Consider the following 17221-nt stretch of genomic DNA (forward strand, 5'->3'; position numbering starts at 1 on the left):
CCAAGACTCTGAGTCTTGTTTTGCTTCTATTTATGATAAGGAATTGATTCTGTGTGAGGAACCAAAGGGCCAGTGGATTTTACTGGCATGTATCACTAGGACTCAAAAAGAAATTAGGTTTATGTTGCCAAGTGTTCAGGTTCAGGATTTTGGTCAGCTAGCCAGTCTTTGAGTATATAATAACTGGTAACTTTCAGGAGACTAATTTAAGAGTAAGAGCAATTCACTGTTCAAGAATTGGCCCCTATGATTTTAAGAATCTTCCCTTGACATCAGGGTTGGAACAACAGTGTAGCATGTAGGGCATTTACTTGCCTTACATGTGGCTGACCAGGTACAATCCTTGGCATCTCTTATGGTCTAAAAGCCCGCCAAGAGTGACCCCTGATTGTGGAACTAGGAGTAAACTCTGAGCACCACTGGATATGGCACCAAAACAGAAAAACAAAAAAACCTCCCCCTGAAAGCAATTTAAAATAAGTGTACACATTACAAACAAAGCCTTATATTATAAGAAATATGTTTATTAATCATGATCTCAAAAAATACTCCTTCCTCAGGGCTGGTTCATCATACCTTAGAATTATTAAGTACACTGTAACTGTGAACTACTTTGTGAAACAGTACATACAACTTTTATCTAGTAAGCACAACATCTCCAGCAATTGTCAGCACAACAAAGGAAGCACTTCCAGTAACAAGATGTGGCATCACACGGATATAATCGAATGGAGCAGCTGCTAGAAAAGTCTTACTCTAGGTCTGCTCTAGGATGGGTGCAAGCAAATCCTATGAAGAGAGACACTGAGATATGATCACATCTGTCAGGAAAAAAAATCTTGGAATCCAAGATTCACATGATCCAAGTACCTCCTAAGCCAACTGTATCTTTAATTTTTGGCACAAATGATTACAACCATTAGTTTTGAGTAGAAGAGCAGAACGTGTTTATCTTTGGCTTTTCAGCAGATGTAACACCAGTTCTTCATCCTCTGCTAGAGACAGGCCCGTGTCCAAGGACTCCAAAACTTCCCACTTGGCCTTCTTATTTCGACTTCTGGGTCCTCCGTCTTCCACTTCACTGCTATTCCGTTTCCTCATTCCCTGCTTCTTCTGGGTATCACTGGTGGGAAAAAAAAATCCAATGATTTACTTTATAGATATGTAATTGTAAAATCAATTATAAAGGGCAAAATTTCCAATAACAGATACCACTGATAACATATAATAGATACAATATTTATACATAGAAACTACAATATCATGATGCATATGTCATAAGTAAATCTGCTCCCTTAAACACCTGGGAGAGATCATAGTCCTGGCACTATGCACGCAGGGTTTCATCTAGTCCTTTCAGTAATTTAAGGGAAAAATTGGTTGTAACATCCATAGTGAATGGGCAGCAGAGTTCCATAGTCTGCTTGTTTTGGCACATCAAACAGCCCTATTTAAAATGGATGATCTGGGGCGGAGAGATAGCACAGCGGTGTTTGCCTTGCAAGCAGCCAATCCAGGACCTAAAGTGGTTGGTTCAAATCCCGGCGTCCCATATGGTCCCCCGTGCCTGCCAGGAGCTAGTTCTGAGCAGATAGCCAGGAGTAACCCCTGAGCACCGCTAGGTGTGACCCAAAAACCAAAAACCAAAAATATAAATAAAATAAAATAAAATAAAATGGATTATCCATTAAGTAGCAGCTCTAGACCAGCAGATACTAGGTACTGATTCTTACTATCTGTTGTACTGAATTTATATTACATCATGAGTAAAAGGAATCTGTGACGTTAAATTACAAATCACTTGATGTCCAATACATTTTCCTCCTTCAAAATCTATATCTAAGACACACAGTCTTAATAGGCATTATTGTGAACTTCGCTGGATCTCAGATGCCAGCACCCTTCTGCCTCTCTACTCTGCTGTCCTGCATTTTCGGCCTGATTTCACCCTTGGTGCGGCTCATCAGCCAGCCTGCCTTCCTGTGAACTTTCCGGGGAGTCTGTCTTCCCATGAGCCTTCCGTGGAGGTGAGTTGACACGCCCAGAAAGGGAGGAGCCACTGAACTTCGCTGGATCTCAGATGCCAGCACCCTTCTGCCTCTCTACTCTGCTGTCCTGCATTTTTGGCCTGATTTCATCCTGGGTGCGGCCCATCTGCCAGCCTGCCTTCCTGTGAGCCTTCCGTGGAGGTGAGTCGACACGCCCAGAAAGGGAGAAGCCAGAGGAGCACGGTTGCTCCGCTCCCCTTCGCGACGATGCACAGCATTTAGCCGATGAATACAATCACAACACGTAGAAAAACACGCAGTACTAGTGTGACAATGGGGAAACAACATGGGCCAGTGCCAGACATAGAGAATCAAGATGGCAACTCTGATGACTTGAACATGACCAACCACCTAGTCAGTCTCTCAGATAAGGAGTTTAGAGTTGCAATATGGAACATGTTCAAAGAACTCAAACAAAGTATAGAAGAGAAAACTAAAAAGAATCAGGAGAATATGAAGATAGAAATGAGAAAACTCCAAACAGAAATTTCAGATCAAATAACAGGTCTGAGAAACTTAGTAGATGAATTGAAGAAAAACATGTTTGAGATTTCCCACAGGTTAACAGCAGCTGAGGATAGAATCAGTACACTGGAAGATGAGATACATAACAATTACATACAGCAGAAGAAATTGGAAAAAAGCCTCAAAGCAAATGATCAAACAATGGAAAAATTACTCAAAGAATGGGAACAGATGAAAATAGAAGTCTATGATAAGCTCAACAGAAACAACTTAAGAATCATTGGAGTCCCAGAGACTCAGGAAGAAAATCTCCAGGAAGAATCAACAGTCAAGAACATCATTAAAGAGAAACTACCAGAGATAATGAATACATGTGATCAAATCCTGCATGCCCGAAGAGTGCCAACTAAAAGAGACCCCAGAAAAACCACCCCAAGACACATCCTAGTCACAATGACGAATCCCATAGATAGAGACAGAATTCTGAAAGCAGCAAGATCGAAAAGAGAAATTACATTCAAGGGAACATCCTTGAGATTTACTGCAGACCTGTCACCAGAAACACTCAAGGCCAGAAGGCAGAGGTGGGACATAGTGACAAAACTCAATGAATTAAAAGCTTCGCCTAGAATACTGCACCCAGCAAAACTCACTTTCAGGTTTGAAGGAACAATACATAGTTTCACAGACAAACAACAGCTCAAAACTTCACAGACTCAAAACCATTCTTAAAAGAAAAACTGAACGGCATACTTTAAGACAAGGCTTACCAACAGACACACCAAACTTTAATATAAAGATGGCACTTACTCCCAGGACAATTCTTTCTCTCAATGTCAATGGACTAAATGCACCAGTTAAGAGACACAGAGTGGCTAAATGGATCAAAAAACTCAATCCAACCTTCTGCTGCCTACAAGAAACGCACCTGAATAGTCAGAACAAACATAGACTCAAAATAAAAGGCTGGAGGAAAATCATCCAAGCAAACAACACCCAAAAAAAAGCAGGAGTGGCCATATTAATATCAGATGATGCAAACTTTATACTTAGGAAAGTTGTAAGGGACAAAGATGGACATTTTGTATTAATCAAGGGATATGTACAGCAGGAAGAAATCACCCTCCTAAACATATATGCACCGAATGAGGGGCCAGCAAAATATTTAATACAACTGTTGACAAATCTGAAAAATAATATCAATAACAACACAATAATTGTGGGAGACCTCAACACGGCATTGTCAACACTAGACAGGTCAACCAGACTGAAACCCAACAAGAATATACTAGACCTGAGGAGAGAAATGGAAGAAAGAGGCCTAGTAGATATATGCAGGACACTCCACCCCCAGAAGCCTGGATACACATTTTTCTCTAATGTACATGGGACATTCTCTAGGATAGACTACATGTTAGCACACAAAACATACCTCCATAATATCAAGAGGATAGAAATTTTGCAGGCTGCCTTTGCTGACCACAAAGCCCTGAAATTATATATAAACTACAAAGGGACACAGAAGAAAAATTTTAACACCTGGAAGTTAAATAGCCTCATACTGAATAATCAGTGGGTCCGAGATGAAATCAAAGAGGAAATCAAAACCTTCCTGAAAACAAATGACAATGGAGACACAAATTATTAGAACCTATGGGACACAGCAAAAGCAGTATTGAGAGGAAAATTTATAGCTTTGCAAGCACACATCAGGAAAGAAGAAGGGGCATACCTGAATAGCTTAATGACGCAGCTCATAGAATTAGAAAGTGCTCAACAAAAGGATCCAAAATAGGGAGGCAGAAGGAAATAACAAAGCTGAGAGCAGAAATCAATGAAGTGGAAACCAGAAAAACCATCCAATAGATCAACGAAAGCAGAAGTTGGTTCTTTGAAAAAATAAACAAGATTGATAGACCACTGGCAAAACTAACAAAGAAAGAAAGAGAGAGAAACTTGATAACTCGTATTAGGAATGAAAAAGGAGAGATCACTACTGATATGGTAGAGATTCAAAGGGTAATCAGAAACTACTTTGAGAAACTCTATGCCACTAAAAATGAAAACCTGGAAGAAATGGATAAATTTTTGGAATCTTATAATCTTCCACGATTGAATGAAGAGGATGTAGCATATCAAAACACACCCATTACTATTGAGGAAATTAAGAAAGTAATCAAATGTCTGCCCAAAAACAAAAGCCCAGGCCCAGATGGATTCACTAATGAATTCTTTCAAACCTTTCAAGAGGAACTACTACCAATCCTGGCAAGACTCTTTCATGAAATTGAAAAAACAGGAAAACTTCCAAATAGCTTTTATGAAGCCAACATTACCTTGATACCTACACCAGACAGAGATGCTACGAAAAAAGAAAATTACAGACCAATATCGCTGATGAATGCAGATGCAAAGATCCTCAACAAAATCCTGGCAAATAGGATTCAATGCCTCATTAAGAAGATCATCCACTACGATCAAGTAGGTTTCATTCCAGGAATGCAAGGCTGGTTTAACATCCGTAAATCTATCAACATAATACACAACATCAACAGCAAGAAAAAAATCACATGATCATATCAATCGACGCAGAGAAAGCATTTGACAAGGTCCAACACCCATTCTTGATCAAAACTCTCAGCAAGATGGGAATGGAGGCAACCTTTCTCAATATAGTTAAGGCCATCTACCACAAGCCAGAGGCAAATATTGTCCTCAATGGAGAAAAACTGAAAGCCTTTCCTCTAAATTCTGGCACAAGACAAGGCTGTCCTCTCTCACCACTCCTATTCAACATAGCACTGGAAGTACTCGCTATAGCGATTAGGCAAGAAAAGGATATCAAGGGAATCCAGATAGGAAAGGAAGAAGTCAAGCTCTCACTGTTTGCAGGTGACATGATACTCTACTTAGAAAACCCCAAAGATTCTACCAAAAAGCTTCTAGAAACAATAGACTCATATAGCAAGGTGGCAGGCTACAAAATTAACACACAAAAAACAATGGCCTTTCTATACACCAATACTAATAAGGAAGAAATGGACATTAAGAAAACAACTCCATTCATTATAGTGTCACACAAACTCAAATATCTTGGAATCAACTTGACTAAAAATGTGAAGGACCTATACAAGGAAAACTATAAAACTCTACTCCAAGAAATAAGAGAGGACACGCGGAAATGGAAGCACATACCCTGCTCATGGATTGGCAGGATTAACATCATTAAAATGGCAATACTCCCCAAAGCACTGTACAGATTTAATGCGATCCCCCTAAAGATACCCATGACATTCTTCAAAGAAGTGGACCAGGCACTTTTGAAATTTATATGGAACAATAAACACCCTCGAATAGCTAAAGCAATCATTGGGAAAAAGAATATGGGAGGAATTACTTTCCCCAACTTTAAACTTTACTACAAAGCAATAGTTATCAAAACAGCATGGTATTGGAATAAGGACAGGCCCTCAGATCAGTGGAATAAGCTTGAATACTCAGAGAATGTTCCCCAGACATACAATCACCTAATTTTTGATAAAGGAGCAAAAAATCCTAAATGGAACAAAGAAAGCCTCTTCAACAAGTGGAGTTGGCACAACTGGGTAGTCACTTGCAAAAAATTGAACTTAGACCCCCAGCTAACATCATGTACGAAGGTAAAATCCAAATGGATTAAAGACCTCGATATCAGCCCCAAAACCATAAGATATATAGAGCAATACGTAGGTAAAACACTCCAGGACATTGAGGCTAAAGGCATCTTCAAGGAAGAAACTGCACTCTCCAAGCAAGTGAAAGCAGAAATTAACAGATGGGAATATATTAAGCTGAGAAGCTTCTGCACCTCAAAGGAAATAGTGCCCAAGATACAAGAGCCACCCACTGAGTGGGAGAAACTATTCACCCAATACCCATCAGATAAGGGGCTAATCTCCAAAATATACAAGGCACTGACAGAACTTTACAAGAAAAAAACATCTAATCCCATCAAAAAATGGGGAGAAGAAATGAACAGACACTTTGACAAAGAAGAAATACAGATGGCCAAAAGACACATGAAAAAGTGCTCCACATCACTAATCATCAGGGAGATGCAAATCAAAACAACGATGAGATATCACCTCACACCACAGAGAATGGCACACATCACAAAGAATGAGAATAAACAGTGTTGGCGGGGATGTGGGGAGAAAGGAACTCTTATCCACTGCTGGTGGGAATGCCGTCTAGTTCAACCTTTATGGAAAGGGATATGGAGATTCCTCCAAAAACTGGAAATCGAGCTCCCATACGATCCAGCTATACCACTCCTAGGAATATACCCTAGGAACACAAAAATACAATACAAAAACCCCTTCCTTACACCTATATTCATTGCAGCACTATTTACCATAGCAAGACTCTGGAAACAACCAAGATGCCCTTCAACAGACGAATGGCTAAAGAAACTGTGGTACATATACACAATGGAATATTATGCAGCTGTCAGGAGAGATGAAGTCATGAAATTTTCCTATACATGGATGTACACGGAATCTATTATGCTGAGTGAAATAAGTCAGAGAGAGAGAGAAAAACGCAGAATGGTCTCACACATTTATGGGTTTTAAGAAAAATGAAAGACATTCTTGCAATAATAACTTTCAGACACAAAAGAGAAAAGAGCTGGAAGTTCCAGCTCACCTCAGGAAGCTCATCACAAAGAGTGATGAGTTTAGTTGGATAAATAACTACATTTTGATCTGTCCTAATAATGAGAATGTATGAGGGAAATTGAGAACCTGTTTAGAGTACAGGCGGGGGTCGGGTGGGGAGGAGGGAGACTTGGGACATTGGTGATGGGAATGTTGCACTGGTGAATGGTGGTGTTAAGAAAAAAAAAACAAAAAACAAAACTCCACTCTTAAGCTTTTTTTTCTCTTTGCCTCACCATTGCTATACTTGCTAGGAAAAACTTAGGTGGGATTGCCTACCTGTGGTCTGTCTAGCTAGATGTTAATAATAAAATCTTGCTTTTTTGACTAAAGGCATTTATTTGCAGGGGAAAACACAGCAAGCTTAGCTCAGGACTTACTCCTGGCTCTGCGTGCAGGAATTATTTAAAAAAAAAATAGGCATTATTGTATTTTTTTTTCACACACTTAAGACAAAGAATATAGAAATCTAGTTTTTTTCTAAAGCTAGACAAAATCACTTGATATATTAAAAAGCAAAACAAAAATACTGGAAAATATTTAGATATATCATCAGTATGTTTGAAAATTACCCAATTATTGGACACAAAGAAAAAAATGTCAAAAACAGCACAGCACTGGAGCAGAAAATATCAAGGACCCTGACATTGTGCTATATGCTTAACATAAAGGTTATGTAAAGAAAAACTCAAAAAAAAAATCTGAAGAAAATCCTCATTCTACAATGTGGTTAAGAGAAGTTCAATGACTGACACAGATTACACAAATACGATTTGAATCCAAATCTAAGTGAGACTGAAATTAGATGACTGACAGTCTGAGTTGATTACTTTAATCAATATTTAGATAAAATTAACACAAAGATGGGGACTATAGCAATAGTACTTTTTGCAAGTAATTTTAATTTTAATTTGCAAGTAATAGTAATTTTTGTAAGTGGTTGACCAAGTGATCAATTCAATATCAAGCATTCCACATGACCTCCCCCAGCACCACCAAGAGTAAGTCCTGAGTGCAGAGTCAGGGGAAACCCCTGAGCATTGCTGAGTGATACCCCACCCCAAAGATAGTAACACAAATGGCTCCCTGTGTGTGACACCAGGCGGGGAAAATCCGCGAAAGTACACCGGCCCAGTGGGGCTCAGCTGTGAAAGACTGTGAGTGTGACCTGTCTATGTCTGTCTACTGTCCTCTTGCGTGAAACTCTTGCGAGTGGGGCAAAAAGAGGCTCAGAGGAGCACGGCTGCTCCGCTTCGCTACGCGGCCGTGCACTCTTTCTAAGGAAAGAACTCCATTGCAACAAGAAGGAAAAATCACACTAAGAACGGCGCTATATCACAGAAGCAAACATTTCTCTCTGGACTGTCTTCTCTGTTGCATGCTCGGGCCTAAGATTTGACCCAGTGTGAGGCTTCATCCACGGAGGACTCCCCTCCCTTAGAGGCAAGTCAGCCCATCCAGAAAGGGAGGAGCCAGAGGAGTGTGCTGCCTACATCATATAGACAATGAATACCACTACAACACGTAGAAAAACCCACAATACAAGTGTGACAATGGGGAAACAACGCAGGCCAGCATCAGACATAGAGAATGAAGATGACAATTCTGAGGACCAGATAATGACTGAACAACTAATCAACCTCTCAGATAAGGACTTTAGACTAGCAATATGGAAGGTGCTCAACAGACTCCAAGAAACCATGGATCGAGTTGAACAGAACACTAATAAGAACCAAGAAAATATGAAGGCAGAAATGACAAAACTCCAAACTGAAATAACATGTCAACTAACAGGACTGAAAAAGTCAGTAAACGAAGTGAATGACAAAATGGATAAGCTCTGGGACAGGGTATCAGAAGCTGAGAATAGACTTGGTGCTGTGGAAGATGAGATACATAACAATTCCATACAGCAGGAGAGATTGGACAAAAAAAGCAAATGAGCAGACAATGGAAAAATTAGTCAAAGAATGGGAACAGACGAAAATAGAAGTCTATGATAAGATCAACAGAAACAACTTAAGAATCATTGGAGTCCCAGAGACCCAGGAAGAAAATTTCCAGGAAGAATCAATGGTCAAGAACATCATTAAAGAGAAACTTCCAGAGCTAAAGAATATATGTGATCAAATCCTGCATGCCCGAAGAGTACCAACCAAAAGAGACCCCAAAAAAACCACCCCAAGACACATCCTAGTCACAATGACAAATCCCACAGATAGAGACAGAATTCTGAAAACAGCAAGATCAAAAGGGGAAATCATGTTCAAGCAAGCTTCCCTGAGATTTACAGCAGACCTGTCACCAGAAACGCTCAATGCCAGAAAGCAGTGGTGGGATATTGTGACAAGACTGAATGAAATGAATGCTTCACCCAGAATACTATACCCAGCAAAACTCACTTTCCGGTTTGATGGAAGAATACATGGTTTCACAGACAAAAAGCAGCTCAGAAACTTCACAGACACAAAACCAGTCTTAAGAGAAAAACTGAAAGACCTAATCTAAGACAAGACTACCCAAAAGACACACCAAATTTTGAAATAAAGATGGCGTTAAATCCCAGGACAATTCTTTCTCTCAACGTCAATGGACTAAATGCACCAGTTAAGAGACACAGAGTGGCTAAATGGATCAAAAAACTCAATCCAACCTTCTGCTGCCTACAAGAAACGCACCTGAATAGTCAGAACAAACATAGACTCAAAATAAAAGGCTGGAGAAAAGTTATCCAAGCAAACAACACCCATAAAAAAGCTGGAGTGGCCATACTAATATCAGATAATGCAAACTTTATACTCAGGAAGGTTGTAAGGGACAAAGACGGACATTTTATATTAATCAAGGGGTACGTAGAGCAGGAAGAATTCACTCTCCTAAACATATATGCACCGAATGAGGGGCCAGCAAAATATTTAATACAACTGTTGACAAATCTGAAAAATAATATCAACAACAACACAATAATTGTGGGGGACCTTAACACGGCTTTGTCAACACTGGACAGGTCAACCAGACTGAAACCCAACAAGAATATACTAGACCTGAGGAGAGAAATGGAAGAAAGAGGCCTAGTGGATATATATAGGACACTCCATCCCCAGAAACCTGGATACACATTCTTCTCCAATGTACATGGGACATTCTCCAGGATAGACTACATGCTGGCACATAAAACATACCTCCATAAGATCAAGAGGATAGAAATTTTGCAGACTACCTTCGCTGACCACAAGGCTCTGAAATTATTTGTGAACTCCAAAGGGACTCAGAAGAAACACTTTAACACCTGGAAGTTAAACAGCCTCATGCTCAATAACCAGTGGGTCCGAGATGAAATCAAGGAGGAAATCAAAAGTTTCCTGGAAACAAATGACAATAAAGACACAAAGTATCAGAACTTATGGGACACAGCAAAAGCAGTACTGAGAGGAAAATTTATAGCTTTGCAAGCACACATCAGGAAGGAAGAAGGAGCTTACCTGAGTAGCTTAATGACACAGCTAATAGAACTAGAAAATGCTCAACAAAAGGACCCAAGAATAGGAAGACAGAAGGAAATAACAAAGCTGAGAGCAGAAATCAACGAAGTGGAAACTCAAAAAACAATCCGAAAGATCAACGAAAGCAGAAGTTGGTTCTTTGAAAAAATAAACAAGATTGATAGACCACTGGCAAACCTAACAAAGAAAGAGAGAGAGAAACTTGATAACTCGTATCAGGAATGAAAAAGGAGAGATCACTACTGATATGACAGAGATTCAAAGGGTAATCAGAAACTACTTTGAAAAACTCTACGCCACTAAAAATGAGAACCTGGAAGAAATGGATAAATTCTTGGACTCTTATAATCTTCCACGGTTGAAGGAAGAGGATGTAGCATATCTAAACACCCCCATCACCATTGATGAAATTAAAACAGTAATCAAATGTCAGCCGAAAAACAGAAGCCCAGGTCCAGATGGATTCACTAATGAATTCTATCAAACTTTCCAAGAGGAACTACTGCCAATCTTGGCAAGACTCTTTCATGAAATTGAACAAACAGAAACACTTCCAAATAGCTTTTATGAAGCCCACATCACCTTGATACCGAAACCAGACAGAGACGCTACCAAAAAAGAAAATTACAGACCAATATCACTGATGAATGCAGATGCAAAGATCCTCAACAAAATCCTGGCAAATAGGATTCAATGCCTCGTTAAGAAGATCATCCACTACGATCAAGTAGGTTTCATCCCAGGAATGCAAGGCTGGTTTAACATCCGTAAATCTATCAACATAATACACAACATCAATAACAAGAAAAATAAAAACCACACGATCATATCAATAGATGCAGAGAAAGCATTTGATAAGGTCCAACACCCATTCTTGATCAAAACTCTCAGCAAGATGGGAATGGAGGGAACCTTTCTCAATATAGTGAAGGCCATCTACCACAAGCCAGTGGCAAATATTATCCTCAACGGAGAAAAACTGAAAGCCTTCCCTCTAAATTCTGGCACAAGACAAGGCTGTCCTCTCTCACCACTCCTATTCAACATAGCACTGGAAGTACTTGCTATAGCGATTAGGCAAGAAAAGGATATCAAGGGAATCCAGATAGGAAAGGAAGAAGTCAAGCTCTCACTGTTTGCAGGTGACATGATACTCTACTTAGAAAACCCTAAAGACTCTATCAAAAAGCTTCTAGAAACAATAGACTCATATAGCAAGGTGGCAGGCTACAAAATTAACACACAAAAATCAATGGCCTTTCTATATACCAATAGTAATAAGGATGAAATGGACATTAAGAAAACAACCCCATTCACAATAGTACCACACAAACTCAAATATCTTGGAATCAACTTGACTAAATATGTGAAGGACCTATACAAAGAAAACTATAAAACTCTGCTCCAAGAAATAAGAGAGGACACACGGAAATGGAAACACATACCCTGCTCATGGATTGGCAGGATTAACATCATCAAAATGGCAATACTCCCCAAGGCATTATACAGATTTAATGCCATCCCTCTAAAGATACCCATGACATTCTTCAAAGAATTGGATCAGACACTTTTGAAATTCATTTGGAACAATAAACACCCTCGAATAGCTAAAGCAATCATTGGGAAAAAGAATATGGGAGGAATTACTTTTCCCAACTTTAAACTGTACTACAAAGCAACAGTTATCAAAACAGCATGGTATTGGAATAAGGATAGGTCCTCAGATCAGTGGAATAGGCTTGAATACTCAGAAAATGTTCCCCAGAGATACAACCATCTAATTTTTGATAAAGGAGCAGGAAATCCTAAATGGAGCAGGGAAAGCCTCTTCAACAAGTGGTGTTGGCACAATTGGATAGCCACTTGCAAAAAATTAAACTTAGACCCCCAACTAACATCATGTACAAAGGTAAAATCCAAATGGATTAAAGACCTCGATATCAGCCCCAAAACCATAAGATATATAGAACAGCACATAGGCAAAACACTACAGGACATTACAGGCATCTTCAAGGAGGAAACTGCACTCTCCAAGCAAGTGAAAGCAGAGATTAACAGATGGGAATATATTAAGCTGAGAAGCTTCTGCACCTCAAAGGAAATAGTGCCCAGGATACAAGAGCCACCCACTGAGTGGGAGAAACTATTCACCCAATACCCATCAGATAAGGGGCTAATCTCCAAAATATACAAGGCACTGACAGAACTTTACAAGAAAAAAACATCTAACCCCATCAAAAAATGGGGAGAAGAAATGAACAGACACTTTGACAAAGAAGAAATACGCATGGCCAAAAGACACATGAAAAAATGTTCCGAGGATTCTTAGCCAACACGGGCGGGCAGCTGGCAGGCCTCCGTATGTGCCAGCGGCCCCTTAGCCCGGCCTAGGGTAGGGGGGCTCGGACATGGGTCACCCGACCCCCCTCTCCCCCTTTCCTCCGGATCTCCAGGTGGGTTTCTGGAAGGAGCTGATGGGGCACCCTGGGTTTTCCCCACTCCCTGGCCGGGTCTGGACCCTGGCCTAGGGTGGGGCTTAAATCCCTGTCCTTCGGGCTTGGGAGGGTCTCTCTCCCTTCCTGGAGCAGGATTCTTAGCCAACACGGGCGGGCAGCTGGCAGGCCTCCGTATGTGCCAGCGGCCCCTTAGCCCGGCCTAGGGTAGGGGGGCTCGGACATGGGTCACCCGACCCCCCTCTCCCCCTTTCCTCCGGATCTCCAGGTGGGTTTCTGGAAGGAGCTGATGGGGCACCCTGGGTTTTCCCCACTCCCTGCCGGGTCCGGACCCTGGCCTAGGGTGGGGCTTAAATCCCTGTCCTTCGGGCTTGGGAGGGTCTCTCTCCCTTCCTGGAGCAGGATTCTTAGCCAACACGGGCGGGCAGCTGGCAGGCCTCCGTATGTGCCAGCGGCCCCTTAGCCCGGCCTAGGGTAGGGGGGCTCGGACATGGGTCACCCGACCCCCCTCTCCCCCTTTCCTCCGGATCTCCAGGTGGGTTTCTGGAAGGAGCTGATGGGGCACCCTGGGTTTTCCCCACTCCCTGGCCGGGTCCGGACCCTGGCCTAGGGTGGGGCTTAAATCCCTGTCCTTCGGGCTTGGGAGGGTCTCTCTCCCTTCCTGGAGCAGGATTCTTAGCCAACACGGGCGGGCAGCTGGCAGGCCTCCGTATGTGCCAGCGGCCCCTTAGCCCGGCCTAGGGTAGGGGGGCTCGGACATGGGTCACCCGACCCCCCTCTCCCCCTTTCCTCCGGATCTCCAGGTGGGTTTCTGGAAGGAGCTGATGGGGCACCCTGGGTTTTCCCCACTCCCTGGCCAGGGTCCGGACCCGGCCTAGGGTGGGGCTTAAATCCCTGTCCTTCGGGCTTGGGAGGGTCTCTCTCCCTTCCTGGAGCAGGATTCTTAGCCAACACGGGCGGGCAGCTGGCAGGCCTCCGTATGTGCCAGCGGCCCCTTAGCCCGGCCTAGGGTAGGGGGGCTCGGACATGGGTCACCCGACCCCCCTCTCCCCCTTTCCTCCGGATCTCCAGGTGGGTTTCTGGAAGGAGCTGATGGGGCACCCTGGGTTTTCCCCACTCCCTGGCCAGGTCCGGACCCTGGCCTAGGGTGGGGCTTAAATCCCTGTCCTTCGGCTTGGGAGGGTCTCTCTCCCTTCCTGGAGCAGGATTCTTAGCCAACACGGGCGGGCAGCTGGCAGGCCTCCGTATGTGCCAGCGGCCCCTTAGCCCGGCCTAGGGTAGGGGGGCTCGGACATGGGTCACCCGACCCCCCTCTCCCCCTTTCCTCCGGATCTCCAGGTGGGTTTCTGGAAGGAGCTGATGGGGCACCCTGGGTTTTCCCCACTCCCTGCCGGGTCCGGACCCTGGCCTAGGGTGGGGCTTAAATCCCTGTCCTTCGGGCTTGGGAGGGTCTCTCTCCCTTCCTGGAGCAGGATTCTTAGCCAACACGGGCGGGCAGCTGGCAGGCCTCCGTATGTGCCAGCGGCCCCTTAGCCCGGCCTAGGGTAGGGGGGGCTCGGACATGGGTCACCCGACCCCCCTCTCCCCCTTTCCTCCGGATCTCCAGGTGGGTTTCTGGAAGGAGCTGATGGGGCACCCTGGGTTTTCCCCACTCCCTGGCCGGGTCTGGACCCTGGCCTAGGGTGGGGCTTAAATCCCTGTCCTTCGGGCTTGGGAGGGTCTCTCTCCCTTCCTGGAGCAGGATTCTTAGCCAACACGGGCGGGCAGCTGGCAGGCCTCCGTATGTGCCAGCGGCCCCTTAGCCCGGCCTAGGGTAGGGGGGCTCGGACATGGGTCACCCGACCCCCCTCTCCCCCTTTCCTCCGGATCTCCAGGTGGGTTTCTGGAAGGAGCTGATGGGGCACCCTGGGTTTTCCACACTCCCTGGCCAGGTCTGGACCCTGGTCTAGGGTGGGGCTTAAATCCCTGTCCTTCGGGCTTGGGAGGGTCTCTCTCCCTTCCTGGAGCAGGATTCTTAGCCAACACGGGCGGGCAGATGGCAGGCCTCCGTATGTGCCAGCGGCCCCTTAGCCCGGCCTAGGGTAGGGGGGCTCGGACATGGGTCACCCGACCCCCCTCTCCCCCTTTCCTCCGGATCTCCAGGTGGGTTTTCTGGAAGGAGCTGATGGGGCACCCCGGGGTTTTCCCCACTCCCTGGCAGGGTCCGGACCCTGGCCTAGGGTGGGGCTTAAATCCCTGTCCTTCGGGCTTGGGAGGGTCTCTCTCCCTTCCTGGAGCAGGATTCTTAGCCAACACGGGCGGGCAGCTGGCAGGCCTCCGTATGTGCCAGCGGCCCCTTAGCCCGGCCTAGGGTAGGGGGGCTCGGACATGGGTCACCCGACCCCCCTCTCCCCCTTTCCTCCGGATCTCCAGGTGGGTTTCTGGAAGGAGCTGATGGGGCACCCTGGGTTTTCCCCACTCCCTGGCCGGGTCCGGACCCTGGCCTAGGGTGGGGCTTAAATCCCTGTCCTTCGGGCTTGGGAGGGTCTCTCTCCCTTCCTGGAGCAGGATTCTTAGCCAACACGGGCGGGCAGCTGGCAGGCCTCCGTATGTGCCAGCGGCTCCTTAGCCCGGCCTAGGGTAGGGGGGCTCGGACATGGGTCACCCGACCCCCCTCTCCCCCTTTCCTCCGGATCTCCAGGTGGGTTTCTGGAAGGAGCTGATAGGGCACCCTGGGTTTTCCACACTCCCTGGCCGGGTCTGGACCCTGGCCTAGGGTGGGGCTTAAATCCCTGTCCTTCGGGCTTGGGAGGGTCTCTCTCCCTTCCTGGAGCAGGATTCTTAGCCAACACGGGCGGGCAGCTGGCAGGCCTCCGTATGTGCCAGCGGCCCCTTAGCCCGGCCTAGGGTAGGGGGGGCTCGGACATGGGTCACCTGACCCCCCTCTCCCCCTTTCCTCCGGATCTCCAGGTGGGTTTCTGGAAGGAGCTGATGGGGCACCCTGGGTTTTCCCCACTCCCTGGCCGGGTCTGGACCCTGGCCTAGGGTGGGGCTTAAATCCCTGTCCTTCGGGCTTGGGAGGGTCTCTCTCCCTTCCTGGAGCAGGATTCTTAGCCAACACGGGCGGGCAGCTGGCAGGCCTCCGTATGTGCCAGCGGCCCCTTAGCCCGGCCTAGGGTAGGGGGGCTCGGACATGGGTCACCCGACCCCCCTCTCCCCCTTTCCTCCGGATCTCCAGGTGGGTTTCTGGAAGGAGCTGATGGGGCACCCTGGGTTTTCCCCACTCCCTGGCCGGGTCCGGACCCTGGCCTAGGGTGGGGCTTAAATCCCTGTCCTTCGGGCTTGGGAGGGGTCTCTCTCCCTTTCTGGAGCAGGATTCTTAGCCAACACGGGCGGGCAGCTGGCAGGCCTCCGTATGTGCCAGCGGCCCCTTAGCCCGGCCTAGGGTAGGGGGGCTCGGACATGGGTCACCCGACCCCCCCTCTCCCCCTTTCCTCCGGATCTCCAGGTGGGTTTCTGGAAGGAGCTGATGGGGCACCCTGGGTTTTCCCCACTCCCTGGCCGGGTCTGGACCCTGGCCTAGGGTGGGGCTTAAATCCCTGTCCTTTGGGCTTGGGAGGGTCTCTCTCCCTTCCTGGAGCAGGATTCTTAGCCAACACGGGCGGGCAGCTGGCAGGCCTCCGTATGTGCCAGCGGCCCCTTAGCCCGGCCTAGGATAGGGGGGCTCGGACATGGGTCACCCGACCCCCCTCTCCCCCTTTCCTCCGGATCTCCAGGTGGGTTTCTGGAAGGAGCTGATGGGGCACCCTGGGTTTTCCCCACTCCCTGCCGGGTCCGGACCCTGGCCTAGGGTGGGGCTTAAATCCCTGTCCTTCGGGCTTGGGAGGGTCTCTCTCCCTTCCTGGAGCAGGATTCTTAGCCAACACGGGCGGGCAGCTGGCAGGCCTCCGTATGTGCCAGCGGCCCCTTAGCCCGGCCTAGGGTAGGGGGGCTCGGACATGGGTCACCCGACCCCCCTCTCCCCCTTCCTCCGGATCTCCAGGTGGGTTTCTGGAAGGAGCTGATGGGGCACCCTG

General features: G+C 46.0%; 1 protein-coding gene across 1 annotated transcript in view; it reads right to left on the minus strand.

Moving 5' to 3' along the window:
- Window positions 1-503: 503 nt before the first annotated feature.
- The window catches only part of DDX10 (DEAD-box helicase 10), a 278266-nt gene continuing 261548 nt past the window's right edge, over window positions 504-17221 (minus strand). The window contains exon 18 of the mRNA XM_049778642.1: window positions 504-1123. Within this exon, the coding sequence (XP_049634599.1) occupies window positions 949-1123 (175 nt within the window). The 3' untranslated portion in view covers window positions 504-948. The remainder of the gene's footprint in view (window positions 1124-17221) is intronic.

This window comes from Suncus etruscus, chromosome 8, assembly GCF_024139225.1.
Source record: "Suncus etruscus isolate mSunEtr1 chromosome 8, mSunEtr1.pri.cur, whole genome shotgun sequence".
NCBI lineage: Eukaryota > Metazoa > Chordata > Mammalia > Eulipotyphla > Soricidae > Suncus > Suncus etruscus.